At 40.2% G+C, this 13,672-nt stretch overlaps 1 protein-coding gene across 4 annotated transcripts in view; it reads left to right on the forward strand.

Annotated features, from left to right (window-relative positions):
• The window catches only part of IP3K1 (inositol-trisphosphate 3-kinase-like protein), a 238,345-nt gene that overhangs the window by 175,323 nt on the left and 49,350 nt on the right, over positions 1–13,672 (forward strand). For 2 of the 4 annotated variants that reach the window (XM_083129406.1, XM_083129407.1), the window contains exon 4: positions 316–360. The exons of 1 other annotated variant lie outside the window; for it this stretch is intronic. In XM_083129406.1, the coding sequence (XP_082985532.1) occupies positions 316–360 (45 nt within the window). Of the gene's footprint in view, positions 1–315; positions 361–10,992; positions 11,265–13,672 lie in introns of those variants that run through there. One more of the 4 variants, XM_083129409.1, reaches the window with a different exon arrangement.

Genomic DNA, 13,672 nt, shown 5'->3' on the forward strand with positions numbered 1-13,672 from the left:
ACTTTCGAGATGGGCCCCAAAACACCCGACGAATACATTCAAAATGCTTTGTTGTTATTTTTGCCCAGGGTCAAGTCTACATGCAATGGATCATCTAGTAGTTGACGTTTGTTACCATTATATATATGTATGTATGTATGTATGTATGTATGTATGTATGTATGTATGTATGTATGTATGTGTATGTGTGTGTGTGTGTGTGTGTGTGTGTGTGTGTGTGTGTGTGTGTGTGTGATGGTGTGTGTGTGTGTGTAAAATATATATACAATTTCTGTATTCTGGTATCAATCTAATTTGAGTTTTTCTATCTTTCAGGTAAGTGTTGCTGCCATGCTATGCGTGATGCTGAAAACTTGGCAGGTAAAGTTTTTCATATTAATCAGAATTTATTAGTTTCTCTAAATAATAACAAAACGACGAGCCATTACGATCGATAAAATCCACTCTTGTTGTCCAATATTTAAAATATTATTCACTAATTTCGACATATAGGACGGTTAATCTTTGTGGATGTGGGAGCGACGGTGGTCCCGATTTTATATATATGCGCGCACGTGTGTGTGTATATATAAAATGTAAGGAAAGATCTTTCAGAGGTCTTTCCCTGCCCTCCCAACTATTGCAGTGGTAGCGTCGTCGCCTTGTAATCAAGGGGTCTCAGGTTCGATTCCCGGTGAAAGCACATAGTGGTTCGGATCACACTTTAAACTGTAGGTCCAGTTCCGATTAGCCTTACTGTGCATAAAGTGGACTTAAACATCAAATCAATCAATCAGAGGTCTTTCCCCTCCCCATATATTGTAATATTTTTTCTCGGTGAAAATCGTAGGCATTTGACTTAAAATTGTGAGCCAGAGCTCGTAATTTTCAAGTGAATTAAGAATAAAATATTTTAACATGCAGTTTTCTTATACACAACATACAAATTAATAGGAGCCACCCGCGTGGCCGAGAATTCAGGCGAGAGTTCTGGCGTGGGTGTTTTTTTCTGATTGTCCTTGCTACACATTCGGAAGAAATATATCATTTTAGAATTTCTTCATGGAGTATCGAAGTGAAGGGTTCCCCTACTTGCATGTATCATGTTGTGACTGTTGAAAATTTTGTAATTTACATTTGCTCTATACTCACAAGACAATTGGTAGTGAACTAAGTCAACCTGTTGATTACAAGCCCTTCGACGTTCATGACTTTTGGTGTTTAATATTATTACAAAGTTGAAGTATGCAGACATGGGCTGAATCGCCATAATTTAATTTTTGTATTTTGTATTGTTGTTGTCATTGTAACTTGTTTATTTTGTTCGTTCGCAAGAATGTTATAATGTAAATAGATAAATACTATAATAAATTAATGTCATTTATATGTAGAGGTAACATGTATATGTACATTACTATGTAATAGTATAATATAGGAGTACGAGGACTTTACGGGCACTCTGCAGTTTGTTTTCGCACTGTTGTGTTTTTATATTTTATTTATTTATTTATTATCCTGACGGCTTTAGACGAAAGCATTTCCTTTAACATTTTTGCTAGCATAAATGCTATGTAAATGCTTCCAAAAATCTTATAGCAGATAACACTTTACACGGAAGCATTTCATGTAACATTTCGGCTAGCTTTTGCGATTACAATGTATAACATATACAGCATGAAAGGCACGTTGAGTTATATTATCTTTGCTGAGTTCAGGGTGTTTACAATTGAAACAACTAAAATATTTTGCCATACGTGTACAGTAAACGTTGTAAAGTATGTATTTAAGCAGCGCCATTGTTAAAGTTTTATACAAGACGTTATTCCTCTCGGTTCAATAGTTATCGGCTTTTAAAAATGGGAAGTGATACATTGTTTACATCTCACGTGGTCGCCATTACACCTTCACTCGTGACCTAGAGGTCGCATCTGATTGGTTATGCTATGAAATATGCCATGGCATCTGAAATGCCATAAGATTTTTCGCTTTACACGGTAGCTTTTTGGTCATGGCACAAATGTTATGGAAAAAGCTTTCGTCTAAAGCGGGCTTAACAGTTTCGTGGTTCTGTAAACTTAGCTATTTTCTGTCTCATATAGCGAAAGCAAACTACATGAATATTCACTTGAATGGTCTAGAACGAATTGTAGGCAGATGTAATTTTGCGGAATTTGGAACTCTCTAGCGGGTTTTCAAAACGAGAGATGTTTCTGTCAAGTCTTGAGAAATTTGGGTCAGCCTACTGAGAAGAAAAGGTGCAGATCTTGTGTAGCACAGAATACACAATTCGCATAGTGGTGTCTGCTTGAGCCTGGGGTGTAAATTGAACTAATTGCCTTCTGTTCAAGTTTTGTCAGGCGTTCAGTGAGCCATATTTTCGTAGAAGGTTCAAAGTACCCGTTAGAAGGCCATCGCTGTGAACCTTAAGAATTTTTTTCCTATTGTTATCACGAGGTACAAAATGTAGGCCGTAGAAGTAATTTGCTTTCGGGCGTTTTCCCATGCGAATGCAGGTTGCATGAAATGATCCAAATCTCTGGGTGTCGTTAAAATTGGGCGACAGTTTCAAATACTGAGTGAATGTTTTTGCTACGTCGGAAGCTTTGTGAAGTAAGGCATGCCGTTTCCATATCCTAGCGTTGATGCAAGTACTAATTGAGTGTCGTTAATGAGATATATTATTTAGGCATTTATTTTCATCATTAATCATCACTCATCCCAATTTTCGCAAATTAGCCAAAAGTGACACAAGAAGCGAAGTAAAATAAAGAAAATCAATCAATTAGGCATTTACCCGTTGTCTGATACTGTATTGTATTTTTCTTAAGACTGCATTTCGCGATAATGTATGACACCTTGCTGGTTACCGTAAATTTTACAACATTCTACCGTTAAAAGTTAACAGTCTGACTGTTAATTTACAGCAATGGGATCCAACTGTTTTCTTTGTGAGGACCTGCGCATTCTTTTCTTACACCTTATGCTTCTACGTTTAAAGTGGGCTCCGAACTGCTGTGCAATGCGCCTAACAGGGTTATATTTCCCGGAACCCTTTGATTACAAGCTAACGGCGTTAATAAACTAATATACAGGGTATGGCATAAAAATGTGCCTTTTTTGTTTTCGTTGGGAGAGTATCTGTAATGGTGTTGACAACACTCATTGATAGTGGTCAATTGCAGGACGTAATTTTCAAAACATGAATGTGACTGTGCATATTTTGCAAATGACAATGTGTAAGCATGTAGTTGATGTGTTTGCATTTTAAAAAAATAAAACGTAGTATTAGTTTTGTTGCATTTAAAAGAGTCCATGTTTGTGCCACACACTGTATAAAATATATTATTCCATGTTTCATGAACCAACAGTCCGGTTTGGATGAAACTTGCGGCATTCTTAAGAAATATTCTCAGTTATCAATCCAGATGGAGTTTGAGTTTTTGTTTTAAGTCAACTTCATTTGCAAATTGGCTAATCGGGACTGGTCCTACAGTTTAGAGTGGAATCCGAATCAGTGTGCAGTGTATCAACTTAAATGGAAGAGAATTGAACTCAATAATTAAAATGGAAAATATACAGAACGTTATGGCAGGAAATATAACAAGGCGTATTAACATATCGGAAACGTATTTGTAATTTAATTACATTAAAATTCTAATTACAGTAAAACGTCGTTAATCCGGACAAATGGGGCGATAAGTTGACCGGTTTAACGAAAGTCCGGATTAACTGAAATAACTTAAAAGAACAGTAGAAAGTTAATTAAAACTCCGTTTATAGCAACAAAACACGTTTATTATGGTGTATTTAAAGAGCATAGGCTTAAATACACTATACAGTACAGTACAAAGTCTGCGGCAAACAGAATTTCATCAGTGGTTGACTGCCTTTTCTTTGGGAAGTTCTCTTGTTGACTTCTAGCCACATTTAAAACCTTGCATTCTGTTGTTTTTTGCCTGTCCGGATTGAGCGAAGTTCGGCTTATCGGGGTCCAGATTAACGAGGTTTTACTGTATGTCCAAAGATAAGGGTGTACGTCTACAGCTGTAATATTCCCGGTTTTTCAGATTTGCTCTGCCAGCCTCGGAAATGGAAGGCCAAGACGAAGATGGAGGGATAACGTTGAGAGACCCAAAGGAAATCGTTAAGGATCGAAAAGATTAGATTGATCTTGCCCAGGATAGGGACGGATGAAAGGCTTGTGTTGCTGCAGCCATAAACTTTCGGGTTTAAGAAGGCTAGAGAGTTAGTTAGTTAGCCCCAGGAATGTCATGACCAACATGAAATTCATGAAGAACTGTCAGATATGAATGTGTTAATTGGAGAATTCAGCAGGTGTCTTAACAGGAAGAGTGGGCTAGGATGGAATGCCTTTTGAAGTGGAGAACGGAAAATCCAGTTACCTGGCCAAACAATGGGTCATTAGCGCCAGAAACTATTCTAAAAAGACAAAAGAATGTTTACGTCACCTCACGTGGTGAGGAGGTCACGAAGGTCTACTGGAACACATTCCTCAAATTTAAGGGAGTAAGTAGCACAGAATATTTATTTAATTTTTAAAAATATATAGTGCTACGGGCCTCACTAAACGACGTAAATTTTCAGTTCGCAAATTTGCTTTATTTAACATTAATTTCTTCCGTGACTAAACAAAACCTAACGTAGAGCAATGACTCATTTCTTGTGTAACAACAAAACAGTGGCGGAGATTAGGGGGGGCGTGGAGGATAGTTGCCTTCTCACTTTTTGCCACTGTTGCCCCCGCACTCTGCTAAACCTTATCTACGAGGGAAAGTAAACTCTCCCCCGTTTTGGCACCTTGCCCCCCCTCTTAGTTTTGGAACCCAATTGCCGCTACTGCAACAAAATAATAATTAAATGATTGGAGACACTGTTGTGCGATGGAAACACATATGTTAACAAGATTAACTGCATTTATTACACAAACTCACAAACAAAGTAATACTTTACATTATAACGAAACTACGTTCACCATTCCAGGTCCTGTTTGCACAGACTCATGTCTAGCAACAGTAGCTTGCTTCTTCTTCCTCTAGGAGGCAGCACTACATTCCTCCCAGAGTTACAAAAAAAATTAATTAACAAGGGTACCCGTATCTGTCAGGGGGTACCTTAATCCTGGTCGATCTTCTAGGCACATGAGGAGTGGATGTTGGTCGTGGAGCAGCGTCAGCATCTTGGGGTTGATGGACATCAACGTCTGGTTGAGGTGGGGTAATTTTGGAATCTGAATTTCGATTCTCCGCCGCGCCTTCTGGTCCGGGTGGACTATCATCATCCCAGGTTTCTGGATGGTTTTGTTGTCTGTGTGTCCTGTGACGAATCCAACGTGAATGTACCACTCTTTGAGTTCCATCGGCAAAGCGCACTTTGTATAGGTGAGTGCCACCCAACCTTTCTACAATATCTGCCTCGTTGAAGTTAGGTGACAAGTGCTTCGGTGATTGAACCCATACGGTTTCGGTAGGTGAAAATGTCCTGTATGGTTTGCTGTGGTTGCTCCTAGGTTTCAAGAAAGGAGGAGCTTCTGTCCTCTCGTCATCTCTATTATGATCACCACGTATACAGTTCCACCATGTTATTGGAATGAAGGTGAGGACTGAGGCTGCAGGAAGACTACGTTCCTCTCCCAACCGGGAATTCCTCAAAAACAGCAGGTACTCCGCTAACTTTGCATCGAACTGTAAAGAAGTCAGATGTGGATGTTCATGCAACACCTTCAACATGCCAGTCTTCACCGTGCGTACGTACCTCTCTGCAAGCCCGTTGCTAGGACTGTGGTACGGCGGTATTGTGATGTGTTCGATTCCGAACTGCTGGCAAAAGGAACGGAACTTTAGGCTGATAAATGCCGGACCATTATCCGAAACTATTGTTTGTGGAATTCCGAGAGTCGAGCATGACTGAAGAATCCAGCGTATGGTCTCCGGTGTGTCTAAGGAAGATACTGGCCAGACATCTACCCAGCGACTATAAGCATCCACAAGTAATAGGAACTTTCTCCCAGCCAAGAAGAAATGGTCTACGTGGAGTCTTTGTCCTACAAATCTAGCTTCCGGCCACCTATTATCTGGACCTTTCTTGATCCTGGAACGTGTGGATTGGCATGTTTCACAAGTCTGGATACAATGTTGTATATCCCTTGTCATCTTGGGCCACCATGCTTGTGATCGTAAGGTCTCCATCATCGTCCTTTCCCCAGGGTGGTTCGAATGGAAGAGTTCCACAACCTTCGAGCGAAGCGACTGTGGGATGACTAACCTCCCCATCCACCACAGACATCCTGCCTCTACCGAGAGAAGGTTTCGCCTTTCGTAGTAAGGGTAAATATTGGAATCCCTTATCCGTTGATTAAACCTTTTCGGCCAACCCCTTTCTACATATATTGCAACTTCGGTTATCACTGGATCAGCATTAGTGTGATCAGCGATCATCTGTAGAGAAATTGGCGCTCTGGTGCCTGTCATGCTGTAACACAATGTAGCTTCCTCATCTACTGGGTCTTCTGTGGGACAAGGTAACCTGCTGAGCATGTCCGCCACAGGTACACGTGATGATGTCACTACGTCGTAGTTGAATCCGGATAGAAAGAGAGACCAACGCAATAGTCTGTTCGAAGCGTGCTTGGAGATTGACTTTCCTGGTGAAAATATGAACTTAATGGCCGTAGCATCAGATATTATTTCGAAATGAAGTCCTCTTAGGAATTTTTCAAATTTCCTCACGCCGAATACTACACTTAATGCTTCTCTTTCTACCTGTGCATATCTTTTCTCCACATCACTAAGTGTAGAAGATGCACATGCCACCGTAGCGAGCGCTCCTTCTACACGATGGCATAATCGGGCGCCGCAACCGTATGGAGATCCATCGCATATCAGCACAATAGGTTTATTTGGATCGAATGGTATTGTGGGTTGCGCTTCCCGTAGTTCCTTTAGAATATTCCTAAATTCTTTGGATGTTTCAGTAGTCCATTTCCACGAAACATCTTTCTTCAAGAGAGAGGTAAGATGTGGTATCTTAGAAGCGAGATTGTGTATAAATCTTCGATGGAAGTTTAACATGCCGATAAAGGACCTCAACTGTGAGATGTCCGACGGTTCTGGACAGTCCAATATTGCTTCTAAATTCTTACGGGAAGGACTAATGCCTTTCGAAGATATGCAGTATCCCAAGTATTCGATTTCCGGTGATAGAAAGGTACATTTGTTGAAGTTGGCCTTCACATTATGTTGCTGAAGTTTAGAGAGGACTAGAAGTGTCCTTTCATAGCATTGTGCCAATGTATCTCCACCTACGATAACGTCATCAAAGTAAAATGCGACGCCTGGTGTGTCTCCCAAGATTTTAGCCAGCGTCATTTGGAAAATATCGCCACTAACTGTGATCCCGAAGCACAACCGTTTTATCTTATAGAGTCCTACATGTGTGTTCACTACAGTTATAATTTGTGACTTTTCTGACAAGAGAAGTTGGCAATAAGCCATTTGAAGATCCACTACGGAGAAATACTGGCAATTCTTCAGTTTAGCAAATATATCATCAGTTTTACTAATATTGAACTTCATATTTTCTGTCATTTTGTTGACAGTTGAAGAAAAATCGACACATAACCTCAAAGACCCATCTTTCTTGGTGACTGCCACAAGAGGAGATGCCCAATCAGAGTAGGTGATAGCCTCCCAGAGTCCTTGTTGTACTAGTTTCTTAATTTCAACTTCCACTTGTGCCCGCAAACCGTAAGGTGTATCATAGGCTTTCCGGAAAATCGGTACAGCATCTCTTCTCAAAGGTATATCAATTATGTACGGTACAATTGGTTTCGATAGATCACCATCGAAGACCGAAGCAAATTCATGTTTTATTTTCATCCGTAAATGTTCTGGTTGGTCATTTACCGTAGGGTCAACTAGCATAGAACTAGTCTGCTGTGAATGTAACAGTAAAGTTCTCCAATCCGGCGTAACGACATCTAACCATGAACGACCTATGAGTGGATAGGTGAGAAAGTCCTTGCATAAAATAACGGGAAGTAAATAAGTCGATCCGGAGTGTGTAAGTTCCAGTTCAGCCTGACCTTGCACTGAAAGAGCATGTTTCCCTACGCCATATATTTTTATGGAGGAACGGTTAATATCAGTCGTTGGAAACCAATTCCTGAATGAATCCGCTTGGAACAGAGTTACGGCAGATCCTGTATCGAGCTCACATTGAATAAACTTGCCGTTAATAAGTAAATCCTTTAACATTGGATTCCTTGATAAAGAATAATTGGACGTAGGTGACCCGATGATGTGTGAGTCACAACTGTATGAGACGACACTAGGTAACCATGTTGTTTGCTCAACAAGTGAACTTTGAGATGTTGACATCTGTAAATTTGTGTGTTCAGTAGTTTGCCCTACGTTATTACTATTAAGTTTCCGTTTAAGCTTCTCTCTCTTCCTACACCGCTTTTGCCAGTGACCACGTTTCCTACAGAATGAACAAACTGAATCCTTGGCTGGACAGTTGTCTTTAAAATCATGTTTGTACGTACAGTTAGGACAGCTGTAATCAGTATATTTCATTCCGTGAATCGTTGGATTAGACGAACTATAAGTATGTTGTTTTGTATGTTTGTCCCCTTGCACTGTTCTTCTTGGAAATTGGGTTGAGGTGCGTGAAACTGCTGACTCTTGCTTTACACTTTCTGATCGTATTAACAATCGGGTTTCTTTCTCTAACATTTCATTTTGTAATGTCAGTTCCTGACATTGCTGAAAGGTTAATGACTGTACTGAAAGTAACTTTCTCCTAGTAACTTCAGATCGTATGCCCAATACTATCTGTTCAACTAAAGCTTCGTCCAGATAATTGCCGTAGTTACATTTTGTGGCTTGTTCCTTCAGCCTTATGACATAATCAGAAACGGTTTCACCTTCCTCTTGTACACAACGTCGAAACTTATATCGTTCAACAAACTTATTAGTTACAGGTTTGTAGTGTGACAAAAGACTATCCTTTAGACGAGAATACGACAGATGCTGTACAAGGTCTGGTGCGACTACATTTTTCAAGACTTTAAATGCCTTTGCACCTATAAAGGCGATGAGTATAGGGACTCTCTGATCATCGCTGAACTTTTGAATGATACACAACTGTTCGAAACGTAAGAGATAATCTTCAATGTCCTCTGAATCTTCGTCGAAAGCGTTAAATGTCAAGTTTGTGTACATATTTATGACTGTAAATCCAAACGTTTAACCTAACAACTATGAAAAGTGAGTTTTCACGTATAATTATACTTGATCTGCATCGGATCGCAATGTATCTATGAACGTGACAAAGCCTTTGTACGTTTCATGATTATAACTTGGTTCCACGTTAGAAGGAATCTTGATATATATATATATTTACATCACACTATTTTTGTAAGACTTAAACAATGTAGACGGTAATTCTTATGACAAATTGCGTCAAACCGACACGTTTATGATTGTTCCAACAGTGTGTTGTACGAATGAGGACAGTCCGTCCGAGATGAAAAAAACTTACGGAAATGTAAGGTTCTTGCAAATCCTGCAAACCATGAAGAGTAAAGTTGTTTTATACCGACTGCGCCATAATGTTGTGCGATGGAAACACATATGTTAACAAGATTAACTGCATTTATTACACAAACTCACAAACAAAGTAATACTTTACATTATAACGAAACTACGTTCACCATTCCAGGTCCTGTTTGCACAGACTCATGTCTAGCAACAGTAGCTTGCTTCTTCTTCCTCTAGGAGGCAGCACTACAGACACTTGAGATGAAAATCAAAGGTTCGAGAGGAAAGTTTGGAAGCTCTTTTGACGGGGTGAGGGATTTTGTGTGGGTGTGTGTGAGTGAGTGATTGATTCAACTTTTATCTTCCTGAAGATTTATAATCAGCTGAGGCACATGTTAGTCAGTGTTATACGACTGTGGATGACTCTTTACATATGATGCTGGTGATGATAAACATCATGTTAACAAGTGTGGCACCATATTGTGTAATTTAACGTGTTTACCATAGTGATGCATTTTGTAAAACACCCCGGTACTCTTGATTTATATGCCGACCACCTCAGCGGAGTGCTTTTCACAGCGGCTATGACTCTAGGATTCCTGGATTAGGATACCAGCATGGGCACTTATCTTCGTCGCGATTAGCCAAAAGTGATAGAAGAGCGACGGTAACAAAACTGAAAATCAAATAGATAACAAAAGTCATTATGTTATAATCGTCCTTGTTGCGATTAACCTTAAGCGTTAATTTTCCTTACATTTCCTCCACCTCATGGAGCCTGAAAAGATCTAGAAATTAATTTAATATCCTTTATTCCATTAATTTCTATACCAAACAAGGATCGAAGTACAGACGTATCAATTAAGTACTTCTTAAAGGGCCTCCCCGATGGCGCACTGTTAGCATCGTCGCCTTGTAATGAAGGGGTCCAGCGGGCTCGATACCTGGTGGAGGCACATAGTAGTTCGGATCCCACTTTAAACTGTAGGTCCAGTCCCGATTAGCCTTACTGTGCATGCAGTGGACTTAAAACACTAACTGAATCAATCAATCAAGTACTTCTTAAATGACGAAGCGACTTTGCTTGACAATGCTTGTGGAGGCCACCGACGCAATTTCTTAAGACCTTTGCGGGAAGTCCCTTCACATTTATATTACAAATTACCAACTTTTGGAGGCACATTGTGCATTGTTGCCGCAATCTTTTTAAAAAATGAGGGAGATGGTGGAGGGGCGGCTAATGAACCTTGAAGACGATGAGGTTTTCGACATCCGAAAGGCATTTAATTTTCCCTGTGCCAAGGTACTCGATTGTTCTCCATCCACACCTCCACGATGGTCCAATCAAATGGGAATGCGCCTAATGAGGCATGTCGGCACATAAGGGGGTCACGTGACGCAGTTGAACGGGATGCGCCCGGTGTTGGCACGCGGCTCTGAGCCAGACCAGGACTCAGTGTGCGCAAGGCGAACGCTCTAGACGGATGGAAGCGTGTCTTTGTTGTTCGAGTTGTTTCCGACGTCGCGTCTGTCAACGACTGCCCAACCGGTGACCTTCGATTCCTGCAGAGGATCGAACCGAGGTGTTTTTTCAGGTTTTCAAGATAAATGACGACGTGTTGCGCAGCCGTTAGCCCGAGAATGGAAGCCTTCACGATGCGGTTGTGTGTGCGGGCCGCGGACCAGTATGAGAAGTTACTGGAGATCAACAAATATGCCAAGAAGGTAGGGAACCTTTTAGTCTTCTTTACTCGCTATTGTTGGGCCTCCCCGTTGGCGTAGTGGTTACGTCGTCGCCTTGTAATCAAGGGTTCGCGGGTTAGATACCCGGTGGAGGACCGTAGTGGTTCGGATCCCACTTTAAACTGTAGCTCCAGTCCCGATCTGTGCATAAAGTGGACTTGAAACACAAACTCAATCAATTATTCTATTGTCATTTATCGCCTTCAGGCATAATTATTAAGATTAAGTTGCGTTTTTAAAGGATAGCGTCGTTGTAAACAATATCGGCCTGTAAATGAAGTGCACCGGGTTCGAATCTCGGCCACGGTTTTTTGCCTTTGGTTTATTTCATCGGTGCGGGAGTTCATGTTCAATTCCAAGAGGTTTCAATCACGGATTGAATTAGGTTATATTACGTTGCTTTTCTTCCACCTTTGGCTAATCGCGACGATGAGGATGAGTGATGATGTGATAAAATTGATGAAGAAAGACCACAAACAATACCCATGCCCAAGTAGTCGACCTCCGGCACGGAGTGGTTATCACAGGACGCTACGACGCCAGCGGGCATTTGTGTTATTTTTAGTGTTCCTTCGTCAATTTCATCATATCGTCACTTTATGCTCATCTTCGCGATGAGCCAAAAGGGACAGAATAAACTAAGCGAAATCAATCAAAACCTCAAAGGTCGGCTTTTTCTGTCAACAAATACGTACATAAATACCGAAAATAAATTCCTAGTTAGTTAAATTAATAGCTTCAAGTGTGTGCATGCATACGTATGGTCCTGTGCGCGTGTTACGAAGCCAGGTGTCTTAAGTTCGAATCCTGGTCAAGGCATAGATTCTTGTACCGCCAGAAAGGAATTTGCCGTTGCTAGGGACTTTTTGAACATGCCGAAATTCGTACAACTTGCAATCTATCTGAAGGAGCAACCTTCATTTTCTATTATTACCAGACGTGTACGCCAAGAAGGAAAATCAATTACAAGAATTTTATTGCGTGTTACACTCAGTGGCACAGACACTGCACCACAGGTGGAGTACCCCAAATCCTATGATCAGAATTATATCCCTTCTACCCCCTCTCAAACATTTTATTTATTTATTTTACGCAAGATGGTGCCGTTCAAAGAATCTCGTTTTTAGTAACGACGTAGACAGACGCACAAATGTTATTGTGCCTACAAAAACAAGCGCGAACCTATCGTATTGTACGGTATTATAATTATATCGCTTTATCTATGCTCTTGGAACCCTTTACAAGAAAGTAAAAAATGTTTACAATAAGTGCAAAACAATGGAATGATACCCAGAAATTGTATGTTTAATAAACCCACTAAAAACTATCTTGAGAATAGCTATAGAATTTTTAAAAAAACTTTAAATTATTTTGAAAATATTGCTTCTTTTATTGGCAGTACAAAATTATGCAAATTGTGTTTTTAAAATTTAGTGTGGCATATTCTAAAATGGATTGGCTCATGTTTATATTTCTACACAAATACAAAATCGTATGTTCAACTTCGTACTCCCACGATCAAAAAAGTTCTCGTTTCAGTGACCCCATAACAACGGCAATTTATCGTCGGGATTAGCCCAAGAGGCAGAAAAGCGAAGTAAAAGAACTAACGTATACATAGAAACCACTGCAGTTGTCTCCTGACTGTGCCTTCCTCTCTATTCAATCAATTCCTCAGTCGTCGTCAGAAAGAATGATTTTTTTTTATATTTTTTTTATTTTCCATTGCTTTTCTGCCATTTTTGGCTAATCGCGAAGATGGGAATGGAAAGTGATGAGATGAAATCACAAGAGTCCAGACGCCAGAGTCTCGTTAGACTGCAATAATGAAGTCCAGGGTGTACTATGTTGAAGAATGGTGGACATTGTCCCTTGCATCCCGATTAAACCAGAAAGGTTCTTCTCCAGCGTACGGAAATATTGATTATCACAGGCGCTCCAGCACAGAGAATATTCTCGAGACGTCACAAATGAGCATTCGTAATCTTTGTGTACAAGCTTTTAAAAACATCCATGTCCCCACAGAAGTTCACATCACAGAGATGTGATTTGCTCTTGCGCTCAAAATAATGCGGCATGTTGCGGCTGTAACGTGAGACGCTTGGGATGCAATTCCATTGAGAATCCAGCAGGCTTTCGAGCTCCCGCCCTTATTTCTTTTCTTTTCTGCGTAGATTCTTTATATATACCGGCTTACAATTCGTATTCATTCGAGATTATTTAACTCTTACTTGTTAACGTAAAAAGCTTTACTATGCAGTACATTAAACATGAATTCCTTTTAATATAGTAGAAATCATATTCTGCCTTTGCAGTTGATTCATTATCATAGTGATCAAAACTTGGTCTGCTGTAACTTTGATCTTATGATCTTCGTAAAATTTTGAATA

Source organism: Lepisma saccharinum, chromosome 1 (assembly GCF_977018435.1).
Source record: "Lepisma saccharinum chromosome 1, izLepSacc3.1, whole genome shotgun sequence".
Taxonomy (NCBI): domain Eukaryota; kingdom Metazoa; phylum Arthropoda; class Insecta; order Zygentoma; family Lepismatidae; genus Lepisma; species Lepisma saccharinum.